General features: G+C 39.9%; 1 protein-coding gene across 1 annotated transcript; it reads right to left on the bottom strand.

Moving 5' to 3' along the window:
* Nucleotides 1–699: 699 nt before the first annotated feature.
* On the bottom strand, nt 700–3,525 carry KCNE4 (potassium voltage-gated channel subfamily E regulatory subunit 4). Its single transcript, XM_067538656.1, has 2 exons — nt 3,482–3,525; nt 700–3,019 (listed from the first exon to the last, which is right to left on the bottom strand). The coding sequence occupies exon 2, from the start codon at nt 2,991–2,993 to the stop codon at nt 2,496–2,498; it is 498 nt and encodes a 165-aa protein (XP_067394757.1). The 5' UTR covers nt 2,994–3,019; nt 3,482–3,525; the 3' UTR covers nt 700–2,495.
* Between the last annotated feature and the right edge of the window lie 15,298 nt (nt 3,526–18,823).

Genomic DNA, 18,823 nt, shown 5'->3' with positions numbered 1-18,823 from the left:
TATCACCGTGAAAACACTAATTTCTATGGGTTTTGTAAGATAAATATGTGTGGAGCAATCTTGAAGGGTCAGACTATGCTTCACACGGAGCAGTATTTACTCCATGAGTAGCCCATTTGGTTTCCATGGAGCTACTTGGGGAGTAAGGTCCCATTGAATGTGAGTGGTGCAATCTGGCTCTAACTCATTAGTGCAGTGATTGCCATTTGAAATGAGCGTTCCAACTACAAAATATTGCTGAAAAATATGGAATCGCTGTTGGTGTTTAATTTTCTTGTTCAAAAGAAAAAGCAAGTCTCAGTCATTAAAGTCAAAATTAATGTAGTCGGCATAGTAAGACATAGTAGGAAAGCATTTAAAACCAAACTTGTGTATTCTTTTGGAGATATTAGATTCAGTAATAGTAATAAATACACATTTCCATTTAGATGCACAGTACCTGTGGATCTGAAAGCTCTTTGCAAAAGGAAGGTGCTGAATACCTATCCCATTTTTACAGAGGGGGGTGAGAGGTGCAGACAGAATGAGTTGTTCAAGACAGTATCAGGGTCAGAAACAGAACCTAGAATGGCTGATTCCCAGTTCTGTGTTCAGTCCACTATCTCTTCCGGATATGAAGAATCCATTAAACAAGAAGCTAAGGAAAGGACCCGCGATTGGACAGCTATCTAGAGTAGTGAACAAACATTATTCCCAGGAAAAGTGTTTCTTTATTTAAATAAAAATTAGTGCCAATAGAAACAATAAATACATAAGACAATTATATACAACTCAGTACCATAAAGTATATACACCATTTTTACAGATACAAATACATTTATACTCAAACAAAAGGATGAAGGAGAAAGCAATGGAAAATGTGACAACTCACATGTCAGTCTCAGTTGGAAAGTTTCAGGATTCAAGTGATTCCAGGCAAAGTGCCAAACTTAATTTGGCTTCTTTCAAACTTAAACAGCCTCCTTTGGAGTAAATCTATCAAAAGCTTTATATGGTCTGATGTAAAGCTCACTGAAGTCAATGGAAAGAAACCCACTGGACTTCAAGAGGTTTTGGATCAGGCCCCTCATGACCAATAGAGCTTTTTCCAACCACAAATATCCACTGCTGTATCAGAAGGCTGAAGTGATATGTCTGGATAGTCTATCGCATTATATTAACCCTTCAAAGTGAAAATAGAGCTCCCACTCCTAAAGAGCAGAAGTACAGAGGACTTTTGCCTCAGTACATTTTTGCTGTTCAGTGTTCATGTTTTTCAAACTGTCTCTCAAGCTCTAATGCCTATAGATAAATTACAAAGCTATTTTTACTCAGGAAATATGTGGAGACATTTCGTAAGCATGTTCCTGTGCAATGCTTTAAGATTTCAGTTCTTTTGCTCTCATGCGTAAGAACTAATCTAAATATAAGTTATAATAAAATTTAATGCATGACTGAAATAATCATAGTTTGATACAATATTAACCTTTGCTTATTTTTAAAAAATGCAGTCCTTTGGTAGCTAATGCCTGAGCATTTGTAAAACCACAGTGCCATTCAATGAGAAAATGTGTTACAACCGTGGTTTTAAAAAATTAGTGATCACAACATAGAAATGCCACATGCAAAGCAATAATGAAAAAAAAAAGGAATAGATTAAAGATGCAACCTGCTGTTTATCTACGTTGGTTTCAGCAGAATATAAGGATCAAATTCTCTGATGGTGTAAATGGGCACAACGTCATTGACTTCAATGGAGAATTTGGCTTGGACACTTAGAGTGAAATCCTGGCCCCCTTGAAGTCAAGGGGAGTATAGCCATTGACTTCAAGTGGGGCCAAGGTTTCACCCTTAGCAGTTACAATTCTGTTCTGTGTTATACTCATGAAAGACCATTTATTTCAATACAGTGTAACAGAGCAGAGCTAGCATTTCCAGCTCTTTCAGTTTGTAGCAAAGATCTTTTAACTTGTTTTGCACTGAAAGGTCTCCGACTTTTGCAAACAGCTTTATATTGCTAAATGCACATTTCTAATTGGTCATCCAAAGTATTTGAGGCATCTACAAGTAAAACCGTCTGTATCTTGATTCAAGGAAAGCACAGTAAAAGTACTTCTAGTAGATCACAAATCTCTGAGAATGGACATTAACAACGGTGATTCAAAACTAGTCACTTACATTTGGGTAACTTCTCTCAATATTTCCCAGACATTTGCAGAATTCTGAAGTATGCAGAGTCACTAATAATTACCTACTGAGAAAATTATTTTCCATGTTCTTAGCACTTACAGGAAAAAACAACATTCAAATTGCCTAATTTTAAAGTTTCACTTATTTCACTCATTTTGTGTATTTGATTCCTCATCTTGCCAGCTTTCAAGAACATACTAGGCTCTGGAGTACAGCTACCTGTTGAGAGTTCATTGAGCAGGAAAGTAAAACAGCAAATTCTTAACAGTAGTTCCACTCACTCTTTTTGCTAGCTGATGGAGCTGCTTTTCAAAGGTCTGCAAGTGCTAGGAATTTTTGTGGATGTTTTCTGAAGACCCTTCACTGCTTTCATTGAGAAGGACTTCTGACACTTCCTCCAGTTCAGCATCCAGCACTTCCTCTTGAATGGTGAAGTGAATATCTGGTGAGGAAGACTCAGAACTAACACTGCTTCCCTCCATGGAGCAGGCAGCACATGACAGAGATGGTACCATACTCTCCTGCAGCACATTTAGCATCATCGGTATCTGGACAGACCTCAGTCCTGACACAGTTGGCAGAGGTTTCACGGTTTCTCCCCAACGCCTTTCCTCATCTTTGTACAGCAGAAGTAGATTGGATTTCTTTTCTTTCCTCTTGGATTTCATGTAGCCCAGCATTATTCCCATTAAGAAGATTCCATAGAAAGACATAACAATCAGAATGTAAAAGTACTCATTGCCATTGGCGTTCTTCTTCTCAGGAGTCTGGGATTCCGCAGTAAAGATGGTTTGGGTCACGTTTGCATGATCCATCTTCAACATCAAAGCACTTTTGCCAGAACTTAAGCCTAGAAGAGAATGTGTGTGCGTGTGTGTTAGGTATCAAAACTACAGATCAAATATTTGAAAACAAAACCCCTATAGAAATGAATGAATTAAAAACCCAGGCTGTTCTTTGTCACTCGCAATGTGTTATCTTTTAAAAGCTGGCATAACCCCACAGACTGAAGTTTGCATAGTCTACAATATTTGGGCAATAACATTTTAATCTAATGAAATATAATCAAATACAGAAAGTATTATAAAGAGACATAATAATAAATGATGAAAATTCAACTTTAAAATATAACAAAACCTAAATGTGGACATTTAGCATCATGGGTAAAAGTGGAAAATACTCTGCCAGTCACATTTATATAATTGAAACTGGCACTTGTGCTGGTTGCCAACGTTTCAATAGGAAAAACAAAGTTAGAAGTGTTATTGCATTGAATGGTGTGGGAGAAAGAAGAGAGACGTGAGCAACTTACGTGACTATGCAAATAATTCCTTACTTCACAAAGCTCAAGAGATCTTTCCTCTGCCAAATGCCGGGCGTTCTGAAAACTTTGCTCTGCTGCAGTCAGACTATATAGTCTCTCAAGAAATGTGTCATCACGTGCCCTACAGGCAAAGTTTATAATAGTTTGGGTTGGAGTCAACAGATGAACTCAAAGGATTGCAGTTCAACCCACTGAACTTTTGACAGCAGTGAAAAGAAAAAGGGTTAGGAATTCAGAGTTACTTTTTTCTAACCAGCACAGTGCCAGATCTTTCAGGTTGCAAATTTGCTCCCTCCACTTCCCCCAAATACTAAATTTGAACAGTTACACTAAAAGCTGTTATACATAGCAAAGAGTCTGCTAATCATTAAGTCCCCTTTACCATAAAACACAGACAAACACATTCATGATTTTATAGCACACTGTGGAGAATCCCCACTGTAGCCATGTACAAAGTTACTGCTTTCCCAGAAGTCTGTGCAGGCCAGATTCTCTGGTGCCCTGAACCTGGTGCAATCATTTAACCCATGACAAACGGAGAGCAAAATGCTTCCAAATTGGAATGGTAGTGGCATCCGCTTACTTTGCTCTCACTTTGCACAAAGTCTTGGATCCTGAATGAACCTTTCTTGGTAAAACACCCTTGTGTATAAATGGTAGTTTTCAGTAGGACCAATAAGCTAATATTTAGCATTACAGGGTGATAGTCTCCCTGAAACAGAGGTTTAGTCAAGTGAAAGGCCCTCTGCACCATTGAAACCCAGGGCTGGGCTGCCGATACAGAGTGCTTCTGTAACTCTCCATGAAAATCAGGGTGTATCGTGGTCCCTCTGCCAGCCCTGATAGCCCAGCCTGGAGGACAGCACTGGGGGCAGATTAGTGAGTGGGTCCACAGAACCTACAATTACACTGATCAATTGACCCTAACCATTATCTCCTATAAGTGGCACAAGGCCTGTGATTATTATGCCAATAGAGGCTCCAATACAAGCAGTAGAAGGCAGGAGGCCCATGCTGCATCTTGGGGGAATTTCACCTCCTCATGCTCCCCACCCCCACACTTCACACACAAAGCCTGATTAGTCAGGTGCCATGCATGTGATGTGAATGTCTCCCATAGAGGATCACTGCAATGATGTTTATGTAATAGGACACTTCAGTTCCAGACAATATTTTACCAATGTTGTGGAGTTTCCCCATTGTAGGTTTTGAGTTTTTCCATAGTAAGTTGTGGATTCCTTGGATAGTCTCCAAATGCTTTACAAATGCATTATGTCCTCTCAGCATCCCTGAATGATATTGGTGTATATTATTATACCCATTTTACAAGTGGGTAAGCCAAGGTACAGAGAAGGAAAGAATTTCATTATCAACCACTTAAGTCCAGGGGACACAGAACTTTATTAGCTGGAACACAAGCCCTATCCATTTTCTACTTTGCTATGTTTCCTTTTTCTAAAAGGCCCATAAATAGGAAGACTAAACCAGCAGTATTTCCCTCCCGTCCCTTGAAACTGAGGATCTGCTATCTAGGATGTTGATTTTATCCTCTCCTCACACATTCCCATATGATAGCTCAGGAGATGTTGATGTTGGGCTAATGTCTATTGGGATTTCATTTGACAAATTCTGTCTGCAGCACCAAGTCTGCACGTTTCCTCCCTGTTCCCTACAGATTACTGAGCAGACAACAATAACATAACAGTGGGCTTAAATGCATATCAGTTCAGGACTCCCAGTTGTCTGGCCACCTTTGGGGATTTTCTTTGGTATTCCTGTCAGACTCATATCATAGCCCCCTCCCTGCCAGCCAGAATTTCCTGTGGAAACAGCAGCTCTAGCTCCTGCACAGCTCTAGCTATTATCCATCTTCACTCACCTTTGTCATGAGGAGAATCTTACTCCCAGGATGATCTATATACAAATTAGTTTATGAACAGTCTCCGGTTGCCCCTCCTTCCCTTCCTATTTCCACCTCCAGAGGTTTCCACGGCTATCAAAGGACAGGAGAGGAATGGCCGGCCAGCCAATCAAGCAAAATTATAACACACTGAAAAGGTCTCCCCCGACTGCCTTCCCTTGCTCAAGACACTCACATCCTGATGAGTCTTTTGTGACAATAATTAAAATGAATGAAAGTGGCATATCTTTAAGAATAACAAGACTTTGCTCTTCTTTAACACCCTTCATCCAGGAACTCAAATATTCATTAAGCGTCCCTGTGGGTAGGTATCTATCTGATGACAAAGGCTGTAACAAGATCCCGGGGAGATGGTACAACATGAACCCACACTCAGAATAAAGGTTAAGAGAGAGAAAAGGGAAATGGCACAAAACACAAATCTATTATCAGTACAATGTGAGCAGCAGCAAGAAGTTTCCCCAGAGAGTCAGGCACGTTGCTGCAGGCTCAAGTGGAAAATACAGGCTTAACACTTTGGGGACCACCATACTCCTAGTGCTGAATTTATGTCCTGTTTCTATCCAGTGAGTCAGAAAGACTATTGGCACAATTGCACAGAGCTTGATTATGTGAACTGCCAAAATACCCTCAACTCTCTTTGTCCGTGTGGTGTATGTACAAAGTTCTCTGATGCTTTTCTTTGAAGCAATCATTTCAAAAGTTATGTGAAAGAAAGGGAAGAGAGGGGGGAAGTATTAGGAGAGATTTGGTTTTTTTTTCTGTAAAGTGGAACTTTAATGGGGATGAGAGATCAGTAATCAATCAGCTGAAAGAGGAAAAGGGAGAATTTTTATTTTACAAATATTTGCTAAATTGTGTCTCAGAACACTTGGATACTACCATTGGGAAAGGAGAGCAAAGGATAATTAGTATCTTCAGTTTACATATATGATTTCTTCTAAACTAAAATTGGGGATTGTGAGGCGTCTGACACCTGAAAAAGGAAAGCAAAAGGAGCAGTGATATTTGATTGATTGTTCCTTTTTAAAAGACCTGTCACTTTAAAATGCATGCTGACATTTGGGCCCATCATGAAAGCATAAGCCTGTCTAAAGGCATTGTCCAAAGCTCACTGAAGTCAATTTCCATTAACTTCAATGGGCTTTGGATCAGATCCAAAGTGACTGTCATTGCAGAAGTGACTGTGCATAACTCCCAAGTTCTAAGCTACTCTGAAACCAATCTCTCTTGAAGCTTGTGTGTGTGTAGGAGAAAAAGAGCTATCTTAACCTGAGATCTTAATCTTAAAATAGTCCGCTTTTGAGCTAATGGTTGGAACAGGGCATGGTAGTCAGGAAAACTACTGAGTGTTACCCCTACTTGCCATTTCTTGCCTAGAGCGATAAAGTGCATTTTTCAGAAATGTATTAACTTAATTGTAATTCACTTATCTTGTCTTTTCCTTGGTTTTCCCATTTGTAAAATGGGCATTATAATAATAACTGCCAAACCCTTGAAGTTGCTATGAGGACATGATGATATAAATCATTTGGAAATCCGTTCCTGAAGAGATACTGACTGCTGTGTTAAGTGCAAAAGCATTATTAATGTGCCACATCTAACATCCAAGCAACTCTCACATTACTTTGAGTTTTGATGCAACTTTCTCTCTCAGTTGTTTCTCATCATACCATATAAATGGATAACTTTTCTCACACACACACACACACACACACACACACACTCTCTCTCTCTCTCTTTCTCTCTCTCACTTACTTTCACCACCTCCTTTTCTGGAGGAAAATAATAACCAGCTTCTACAGCAGAGCCCACAATGCTGCACGCATACGCATTGACAAGAAGTGACTATCTTTCCAATTAATAGCTGTTAAAAGCAAACATTATAATCCCAGGGTCCAGGTAATGAACTGGTAAAATGCAGCATTAATACTGATCTGATAAAACAACAGAGACATTAATACAATATACAGTAGACTCTCTGTTCTCTAAATCAAAATATATTTTTTAAATCAGCAGAGCCTTCAAGTGTTCTGTCTTAGAAGAACAAACAACAACTACATTAAGAATTTCTCTATATTATTGTGCACAGTGTGCTAGGCACTTGACAATTACATAAATATATAAAAGATGTGTTCCAGTTTATGAACAGAACAAATGTAGAGATAGGGAGGGAGGCAACATAATCCAGTTTGACAGAGGAGTAGAGCATGACATATGTCCTGTATTTCCATGTTGGGTTTGTTTTCTGTTTTGTTATTTAACTGTCATTTTATTTTAATTAATTTTCAAAACAGTGTTTTGAACTACCTGTCACTGTTCCAGAACCACCTTGGTGAATGGAATCTTATTTCTTTGGCTTTGCCTATACAAGGAAAATTAGGAAGCATCATTCTTAATTGGTGGTAGCTAATATGGAGTTAGTAGAATTTTTACCACTGTGTCCTCTAACGCTGCTCATGGCATGTCCAAGCAACCTGGCAGTTAAAAAGGGAGTGGCTATCTACACTATCTTTCTTAAAGATGGTAGTGTAGTGGTGAGAAATTGCCCAAATGAGTCTACTGTAGACATGGCTGATAGACCATGTTAATGATACTACATTAACTTCCCAGAAGGAAGCAGAGACTTACAAGAAAGATTAGGTTCCTGCACTGAGGTATTAGACTTAACAGAAGTATTTTCGATAGATGGATGGATGGATAGGATAGGACTGGATAGGTTAGAGCAGAAAATGTCATGAAAAAAAATAATTTTTTCTGGAAAAAAATTGATTTTTTAAAAATTTTTTCCACTGGCTCTAAAAATATATAGAATAGAAAGTACTACAGATAACACTGTAAGTTTGACTATGGCAGGAGATGTTTATTTAACAGCATAGCGCCTAATATTTATTGTAATTTTTCCACACAAAGAATTTAAGGTGGCTGCTATTCTCCCACAGTTTTAGAGGAGGACTTTTTCTGTCTCAAACTCATGCATAAAACCAAAATACAAGTTTCTGTTCTTTTAGTGACAGGAATCTGATCAAAGTAACAGATCAGTTATAGGTATAAATGTTATCTTTCATCAGTGCAAAGATGTCTCATGACTGGACAGTCATTTGGCCTGTGAAACTTTCCTAATTCTAACATGCTCAGAATCAACATATTAACGTGACAAGGGAGAAGGCTTTTATCTCAACAGGCTGTGGATAAAGAGAGGTGAACAAATATTTAGAGTTTTCAAGAATCACCATAAGCATAAAAGATGAGCATCTGTTCCATTTATCTACACTTTTGCTCTTCTGAAAAATCCTTAATGATCTCAGAAATACAGCTTATGACAGCATTTGGCAAGTGAAAGAAATAATGAGGCGAAAGAATCCTCAAAACATTTGAGTCCTGTACTTAAATTTTCAAGTGACCGAGACAAGAACTTTGAGACTGCTCTGCTAGGAAAGTTAAGGTATTCACAGCACAAAGGGAAAAATTACCTCAGAAATGAATAAATACACTGGTTGCTGTCCAAAGAAATAACTGAAACTCAGGCTGAGTCTAGACTACTGTTCATTCCCTTGCTCTGTGAAAAATTTCTTCAGGTTGCTTTCTCTCTTTTGTAACTTTGTCTTCTTCAAACAAAATAAGTCTCTGTGTGAGCTCGTTTCTTGTTCTGCAGTCACAGATAATTTACAATCGGATTGCACTTATCCCTTCTGCTTTTCACTTCTGCTTCCTCAGTGGAAGCCATGCATGGTTATTTGGGTTATTTTTTAGAAATAACATTTGTAACAAAGAGAGAAGAAAAGTGGATTGATGTACTTTATAAGGCTATGTTACACACAAGCCATGAAATGTTATGGCAAGGACTGCGGATCCAGTGGCTTTAGAACTGTACTTTATTGGCAAAGATACAATGGGAATTCTCACAGCCTATAATACTTCAAAGAAGGTTTAAAAAAATAGACAGGAAATTAATCACTGGGGAAATCAAATACTCTGAAGTCAAGGAGACAGTTGTTGCTTACTTTTAACTAAACCCAGTCAACTCAGTTACAATTTCATGTTACAAGAAACAGTAAAGAGGCCAATGTTTTAGACCAATTAGTACGTCGCCTTACTCCTATTGAATTAAATGGAAATTTGGATTGTGTAAAGGAGTATGGCATAAGGCTCACTGTATTTTTCCTTCATAGAGTGAGAATGTGTTCTGCCCAGTTTTCTGCCTTTCTGGGATCTAAAATACCTAATAACGTATAGGAAATATTTCCTATTATTAATACTGATTAATTATCATAATATATAGCTATTGGTGGAAGCACTCAAGCCCAGAGGAATCTGAGTGTTGGACAAAAATGAAAGCAAACTACTCCAATAAGTGCATCATGGCGCCTTCACAGAGGAAAATAATCAAACCAGCATAACGTCTCTCTAGGGGCACCAACAAGCAACTGTGCCTAATAGCACAACAAGAATATCATTTTCCTGACTTTTCACTTCCTCCTCCCCCACCAAACCAAGCCATGAGAGGCATCTTTAGTCCTCTCTCCCAGAAAACGGTGCGTAGTAAGGGATGGATAGGATAAATTGTGCTTTCTCAGTTCCCACTGATTCAATCAGGTTGCATAGCATTAAATGAACAAGCTGCACTTCTCTACACTATCTTTTTCAATCCTGGATAAAATGGTTTACAAAGTAAAAAGTTGTTCATGTCATTTCACAGCCATTTCAGTGTAGCATCCCAGGTCGCTATGACCTTAATAGCATAACAGATGTTATTTTCACATAGATAACAGATGTTGAACTATATCTCCAATATACAAGGCACTTAGGCTTTTCTTCAACATACGGCATACACATCACATGCATTTATAACATTTTCTCCAAGATTTTTTCTTGAGATAGTCACATTGTTGCAGCTGTTAAAAGGAAAATGCCATGCTTCATTAGAGTTTGAAGTCCACTCTGATGTCCTCTATTTTCATGTGCTTATAAATGCAGACCATGATACTGCAATCTCTTTTGTATGTGTTCCCTTCAAAGCCCAGGTGTTCAAATGGTAGCATTTATTATTCTCCAGTTTTGTAGCTCAGGTGATTAATACAATCATTAGATTCAATTTTTGGCATAAAAAAAATCCTCAGAATTCCTCTTTGTACCATTATCCCAAAAGTCTGCATTAACATCAATAGCAGAAGGACTGAAGACTGCAGTAAGGAGTATGTGTGTGAGTAAATTCAGTTGTGTAGGAGATTGAGCAAATTTCTGATTCCACAGCTGACATTTTGGCCCACTTGAATGCAATGTGAGTTTTGCCGTTGGTGCCAGGATTTCACCCCAGGTCTGTAGACAGCAAGAGGAGGTTAGTAACTAGAATCCACAGCGGTTCCTAAAAATGGGCTATGATTGACGCATGAGGTATGCCCTCACAAAGCTATAATGAAACACTCCACTGCATCCACTCACTTCTAGTCAATGTGGTCGTGACATGGGGCAGCTGTCCTTTATGGAGAAATAGGGCCCAGTCTGGCTATGACTGCCTCATGAAAGCTCTATCTGGGGGTAACTGATTGCCCCAGGTGGCAGATTAGTAAACAAGCACCTGGACCTAATAAAGGTTCACCAACCTCAGTTAGAGGTATCTCCAAAGGAAGACAGAAGGTTTCTGAGGAGGGGAGCTCCTAAGAGAAGCCTGAGCTGGAGGACTGAGCAGGAAGCCTAGAAGGTGAGCTCTCTGGGTAACCTATGAGGTCAGGGAACCTGTGAGAGGCACTCCTGGAGAGAAGAGCCTCCCAGATGGAGGGGTGCAGCCAGCTGGCATCCAAGATGCCTGGTCTCAGCCAGGTATCCATCAGACACTGGCCAGAAGCCTGGCCTGGCAACGGTCACCCACTGTCCCTGAAGAAGATTTGCAGTGGACAGACCTCCCTGGACCCCAGACTCCAGAGAAAGGACATTGTGACAGTAGGGACAAGAGGCAACAACAGAAGCAAAGAGTGGCATCAAAAGAACCTTGAAGGAAGAGCCTAGGTAGAGGTGAAGACTGGACTCAGGTGCGGTACATGGACTGAGAATGACCTGGTCACCCCTTTGCGCCATGTTGGGGTGAAAGCTTTATGTTCTGTGTTGGTTTTTTCATTAACAAACGAGACCCTCCTCCAGGAGGTGCTCTTTAGCACTTAGCTGGCTATTTAGACATGTTGATAACCTGCATGGGGGGGGAAGTGGGAGGGAGCGGAAATCAAGGCTCATCTGCAACACTACACCCACCTGAAAGGAGGCACACTGGGTGAGCTGGAATGGTGGTAGGTAAGTGAGCAGAGAATTTGTCCCTACATGTATAAAACACATAGTGGGCTGTATACAACACTGAGTCATACCGACTTCTGGGGACATAATACAGCTCAGAAGAGAGGTTCTTTCACCCATACCCTGAATCAGAACAGCCCCTGGCAGCTTCCATTGGTAAAAGTCCTTTGGGAACCTAGGATCAAATTAAGTCTACTTCCCTCCATCAGAACCGCTGGGCAGGAGTGGCACTGCAAACATTGCCTTCTAGTGACATGGATGAGTTTCCCCCTTTGGGAAGCTGACAACCAGCAGAAGAAATTCAAGATAAAGGCCTTGACTACAAAAGAAAGCTGTACTAGCAAAGTGCCACTGACAAAACTATTTTGACAGAGTGAGTTCACGCTTGTCTACTTGCACTGGCACACTGTAGTTCACACAGTGTTGATTCAATTTGTAGAGGCAAAAGCACATTGCACTCTGGGTAGGCATCCCACTGTCCTCTGCGCTACCTTCACACACCATGTGTTATGGAAAACTCATCATGTATTGTCCCCCAAAAAAAAGTGAGTTATGTGGATACAATTTTCTAATTTAGACCAGGTCTCTGCAAGTAGGTGGAAAGAAAATGAATCAAAGTTTGTAAAAATTAATATTTCATAATGCTGTAAAAGAAAGTAAAACCCAGTGTGAAAGTTATTACAAAGTCTGAATCTCTGCTAGCAGCAGGAAAGGTTTCTTTGAATGACACATGGCTGTCCCGGTTCCTTTTTCTCAGGCACAGCTATTTACACTGAAGCATGTGGTGAGAAAATAATCACTCTTTGTATATTTTAAGAAGAATATCGTTAATCCAATGGAATCATTATTTTCCCTGTCTTGTTCTTAAATTGTAGCTATTGGCTAATGACATGCAATTAGCCACCCAATGTAAACACGGCACAGCTGGTGCACAGAAATGTGTGTGGTCCTTTTGCTCTACATGATAGAAATGGGTTATTTTACAACAACCAAAAATAATTCAGTGAAAGGAAGTTGTGCAAAAATGGGGGATTCTACAGTTTCACAAGAGTTTCTTGAAGTGAAGCACATTTGGGGAAAGATATTTTTATTCCCGATTGGCAATGTTAGAGAATAATATTCCCAGAGATACATGTTACAGGTGAACGAAGACTAGTCAAAAGCTCAATTAATATTCACTTGTATTATATACAGAATTTATGTGCCCAATGTTTATGAATGTTCATGTGTCCCTTTTCATGAACATTTTAATGCTCAAGCTTCAATCTAGTGTTAGTGAATAGAAAACATTAAATGTGTTAATACTTCCTGAAGAAATTTTGAACTGTATATTTACTTGTAAAATTCACAGTTCACGTGTGTTGGTTACTTACAAAAATCATCCAGTCAGGGAACAAACAATATTAAGATTTATTTAACTGTCCAACACAGCATGACAAACTCTTTGCTAGCATGCTATTGATCAGGAATCAATTTGCTAATTTCTTCAGCAGTAATGTTAATGAAAGAATACTTTCAAACAGGGGGCTATTTGTTTTCAGATGGCTGATGAATGGGAGAAAAGGTCACATTTGGATATTTCTGTCCAAATTACTCATCCGTGTCCTTCTCTCTTCTTCTCATGTCTTTTTGATAATTAACCTCACCCTACCCAAAATGCTGCTGTCAAATCCATGTCTCACCTGTCACTTGCATCATGTCATCCTCCCTCTGAGTCATTTCAGTGGCTCCGTGTTGGGCTGTCTATCATGTTAATAGATTTTAAGGGCACAAGAGAGCATTAGCATTATCATGTCTGAGCTCCTGCACAACACAGACCATAGAACCCCATCCACTAATAATTGTCCACAACTTCTTGTTAAAAAGACAAATCTCATGTCTGTGCTTTCAAGACTTTATATCATGCAGTCCTTGCTTCCATCTCTGACCTTGTCTCCTTCTAAGTGCCCACTGCCCCCCTCAATGTCTTAATATCCTGCCTATCGCCCCTTACCACAAATATTTCTGTGTTTTCTTCCATGTTACGTCTTATGTTTGGAATGCCATCACAAACTGGGTTTCTAAAGTGCCTTCTTTACCCCCTTCAAGTCTCCTCTAAAAAAAGTAACCTTGCTTTTGCTGATGAAAAGGACAGTGCTAAATTATTAAAAAAGAAAAAAAATAAAGATCACAATGTACATATCTCACTGAGCAACGATATGATCTTATTTGCCCTTCTCTTCCCTCCCTCCTTTCTCACATTTCTGGTTCTGACCCTCATTCATAGTGTCATATCAAATAAAGGTGATGGGTTTTTCTCAGCAGAGATCATGTCTTTGTTTGGTGAGATAGCTACCATATTTTCGGGCATTCGGTAATGAGGTATCATCACTTGTGACTGTCTGACTCATACTCTACCCCTAAGCCACCTTGCTGTGAATCTTTCGAAGATTGCAAACAGCTGCCTTTTAAAAGAAAAAGCTGCCAGAAAGACACATCCCTCCTTTCCCCAAAATATGGAATTTCCCTAGCACTTTTCCCTGAAGACTATCTTCCTAACAGATTTCAGCTTTTTACCCTTGGTAGTTTTGGCACAAGAGCTGGTGAAATAAAACATTCCAAGAATCTTGAAGAGGAATAGCTTGGTCTTGTTTTTAACTCTCCTCACACTCTCAGATGGCTACGTCATTTTTTATCAGACTTTTCACAAACATTCTCTCTCAAGCAGAGACCAAGACACCTATTTTAAAAGGTTCTCAGTGCAGGTAAATCTATCCATCCTCACAGCATATCATTGACTGGTGCATCTTTTAGAACCAGAGCCCCAGCCTGGAAAATTTCCACCCAAAATAATCAGCTTTTGAGAAAATTGTGACCACCTGACAACGGGAGCTGAGAAAGGAAACCTTTATGAAAATCTAATTACTATTTAACAGTCATCATTGCTCTGGACATCATAAGCTTAGCTTTAGCATTTGCTATCTGGATGTACAAGAAAGAGTGGTTCTCCTTGATTAAAAAGTCTTTGCAGTGAAACCTTCAGAAGCCACTGAACTGAATAACATTCCTAAAAATAAAATGACCATTGACAGGATTTTTTAAGGAACTGAACAGTTAGAATTAGGCAAATTCCCATCGGTGTTTGAGTCAGCATTGCCATAAAGTATTCTTTTAAATATGAAGATTAACTAAAAAGCAGACAGTATGCAGGCAGCCTGTGTTACAGTCGATAAATTAGATGTGATATGGGGGGGGAAAAATAGAATAAAAATAAAATACAGCACAACTGATATCAGATGAGACGTTATTCTAACAATGGAACAGGTCTGAAGTTATTTAGGGGACACAGTATATTTTGAATAATAGCTGCCCAAAATTCTGTGATAAACAAATCTTTTTTTGCTAGAACCTATAGAATTCTGGCTAAAAAGAACTCTGCTAAATCAGGAAGCAGGGAATCAGTTAATATAAGGGTAATGGATTTAAGGGATAAAAGACCCAATCCTGCAGGACATGGCATGCACTCAGATCTCACTGGGCTCAGTCCTCCTCCTTCTCCCATTAAAATCAATACTTAATGCTCCCATTTATATTCATGGAAGTAGGACTGGACTTATTGACTCAACTGGAACTTGAGGATGCTCAATATCTCACAGGACGCAGTCAGCAGCCAGCAAGATCTCACCCAATGACAGTGTTTTTATATAATATGATAGATTTATAGACCAAGGGAAGAAAGGTGGCTTATAGCATGATCGCCAACCATCCAAACACAGGGCCAGGCTGTGAACCTTTTATTTCATTGGAGAGCAGTTACTCACAGAAGTAGTCTCACTGAAGTCAGTATCCAGCTTTCATATGTCCTTAGCAATATATCCAATTTCTCTCTATAACACTGTTCAGCTAACCTACGGTCAAATCCTGCTCAACTTACTCACAAGAACAGACCACTAAAGTCTTGTGAGTAGGGCAAGCAGAGTTTGGTTGCTAATTGTTAGTCTTTTCACCTGCATTTAAGAACCAAAAGATTTTAAAATTAAATAGGCTCATCACCCCCTTGGAAGAATTAAGATGCAGACTGTACTATTTAGAAAACAGTAGTCGTATTGAACTAAGCTTTCATATCCCTAACATTGGCCAACTTGGACTTCACTGACTGCTTGTTGTCATAGTTACCTGCAATGCATGGAAACAAATACTGCTATGTAAATTAAATTGCCATGGAACAGAGGACATCTGGATGTTATTGCATAAAGATGTCATATTCAGGGTGCTGCATGACATTCTAATTAACAAAGAATATTCTTTCAAAGCCATGCATCTAGCTAATGCATGGCTTTGAAAGAATTGCCAAGAAATTAAGATTAAGGATGTGTTTTGCATGGGCTAGTCCCAAAAAGAAAGAGCATCTTGTTAAATAAATATGAATTACAGAGAATAATTCTTTAAAAATATAAGAACTTTATATAGGATTTATATATAAAGAGCACATAGTAGCTTCCTGATTTGTACTAGTGCAAATGAAAAGAGACTCAAGCTCCACGTGTCTAGAATACACAGTGTTGCCTTCCCAAAGAGGAAGACGAGAAGCTTCACAGAAGGAAGTTACAATGCAAGAGGTGCCACACAGATGAAGCAGTGAAATTGTCTAGAAATTCCCAGTGCTTTCTGAAAATATATCAGATGATGCAGTGAAAAATGAGATACTGTGGTGAGTTGACTAATGCTCAGTCTTCTATCCCTGAAAGCAACAAGGTGTCTGAGCCTGTACTGGCAGAGAAGCAGATGGCCATTGAAATCAGCGGGATTTTTGCCTTGGCTACGGAGTACAGGATAAGACCATAAGTAATTCACAGATACTCCTAATAAACACCAGCATTGCCAACTCCTGTGATTTTATTGGGAGTTGTGGGCTATTGGGGAGCTGATCTTTAGCTGATGTAAATTGACAAGAAGCTCAGACAATCTACACCAGCAGAGCATCTTCCCCTTGCTGTTTTGTTTATCTTAAAGTCCCAGCTGCTGGTATCAGCTTATGCCATGAGACTCTCAGCTTCCATTTAAAAAAACCCAAACACTTCATTTCTAGCCCTCATGAGTGTGGGGGAAATGCTTAAACACATGCCCCATAAGTGCTCCAACACCAGTCCTCAAATAAAAAGACCCCAAAATATATTCATTTTTAAATCTCAAGTTTTGGAGCCCTGACTTACAATTTTTGGGGTTGGCAATAATGCCAAACAATCTTAAAAAGAAGCAGACAAATTCCACTTGTGCTCCCTTTCCTCCCCCCTGAGAATTCAGTAAGCTTTATTTACCATTTGAATCCCTCCTTATTCCCTGAAGATCATAATAGAGCCTGTACATTTCTCAGCCACATTTCCCTTGTGTTTCAGGAAATGACCAAAAGCTTTAGAGAAGGGCAGGGGAATCAGTCATTCTAGGAAAAGTTTTGGACAGAGGGGTTTTCTTTTGCTGACTGGGAAAAGTTTATCAGAGCTGTGGCCAATGTGAATGACGACATGGCCTGAAGTACAGTACAGCTGCCTGTGCTGTGAAACAAAGCAGCATGTGGTTTACATTGAACAGACCAGAGAAAGTTGGAAATTCCAACCTGATACTACTTCATTGCTTTGCCTTGACTGGAAGAGTCAAACTTTTATCTTCTCTTTATTTTTCATAAAGAGTGCAATGAAAGTGTCTGTTACACTGCGGCTTACCCTACAGTTGTTCCACTTTTGCAGAGATCAGCCACATTGAGCCCAAAGCCTGAGCCAAAAACAAGGACAATTTGCATTCAAATAATTTACACTTATAAAGAATTTCTATTCAAAGATTCTCAAAATGCACCATGAATGTTAATGAATTAGCCTCCTATGATGCCTAATATGATGCAAGTATTATTATTACCAGAGATAATCCATGCCTGCCAGCGGCATGGGGTGTTTTGAAATAATTTGTATAGAGAGGGTGCTGAGAGCCATTGAACACAACCATACACCCTGTGTATGATGGAAACCACTTCAAGCCAGGGGGGTGATGCAGCACCCCCTGCACCCCTAGTTCCAGCACCTATGGTCAGCAGTGTTACTGAGCATGCTCAGTCCATCTGAGCAGTGACTGGGACGTAGGCAGTCTAGCCTGGCGATCAAGGCGCTGTTCAGAAACCAAAGGCAAATAAGCAGGCCCATAGTCAGGGGCTAGGGCATCAGAACTGAAAGTTGGAGCCAGGGTCGGACAGGAAACAAGGCAAAGCCAAGGATCAATGCTGAGTAGGCAGCCAAAGAGCAGGGTGACGGGTTCAGAGACCAGAACCAGGCTGAGGGAAGGAGCCAGGAACCAGGCCAGGCATCAGGTAACAGGTAACAGATGGCAGGGTCTGTAGCAGCCACAAGCCAGGATCCACCTTGTTGCACAGATCACTTCTTGGGTCTCTCTCTGGATTAAATAGGGACTCTGTAGCTCCTCCAATCAGGTCCCTGTAGGTGGCACCTTTAGTGGAGCTTAAAGTCTTAGGGCTCCCAAATCTCCAGTCATTGGTAGAACCAGTAGGCGATGTTGAGGCCACAGCAGTACCCCATGGGCCTGTGTCAGGACCCATGCATCCTCCCATGGGGGAGTCCAGACTACTGGTTTATATTGCTCACTCTAGCAATGGCGTATTGTGTGACTTTGGGCAGTCACCTGGTTCAAAAATTTCAAAAGTAGCCTCTGATTTTAGGTGCCTCAAAATACCAGCAGTAAGTAGAAACTTTGGGTATGTTCCAGTAGCACTTATTGAAAGACTGATTGATATCAGTGGAGATTGATTTTGGGACCACAGTGAATAAATAATATTTGCCCTCTGCATAGCACCTTTCATCATCCAGGGATCTCAAAGCAACATATAATCACTAACTTGCTTCAAGCTGGGCATCACCCCAAAATTGAGACACCCTGAATCAGAGGCCACATTTCAAAATTTGCCTTATTTTCTTTGTTTCTCAGCTTGCCCACCTGCCTACTGCTTGGTGGTATTGTGAAGCTTCATTAAATAAGGTTTCTATCATGCTCTGAGATCCCTGGATGATGAAAGGTGCTATATAAAAGGCAAAGTAATATATAGTCACTAGATCTCTGACAGCTGCCCGGTAGTTAAGGAGTTC

The sequence above is a fragment of the Emydura macquarii genome, unplaced genomic scaffold (genome assembly GCF_026122565.2).
Source record: "Emydura macquarii macquarii isolate MOO-44397 ecotype Brisbane River unplaced genomic scaffold, CSIRO-AGI_Emac_v2 contig_499, whole genome shotgun sequence".
NCBI classification, from domain to species: domain Eukaryota; kingdom Metazoa; phylum Chordata; order Testudines; family Chelidae; genus Emydura; species Emydura macquarii.
Note: the sequence above shows the minus strand (reverse complement) of the source record. Positions and strands in the feature narration are given on the sequence as shown.

Coding starts and splice junctions, on each gene's coding strand:
- KCNE4 (XM_067538656.1), bottom strand. CDS start 2,993: ATGTTGAAGATGGATCATGCAAACGTGACCCAAACCATCTTTACTGCG.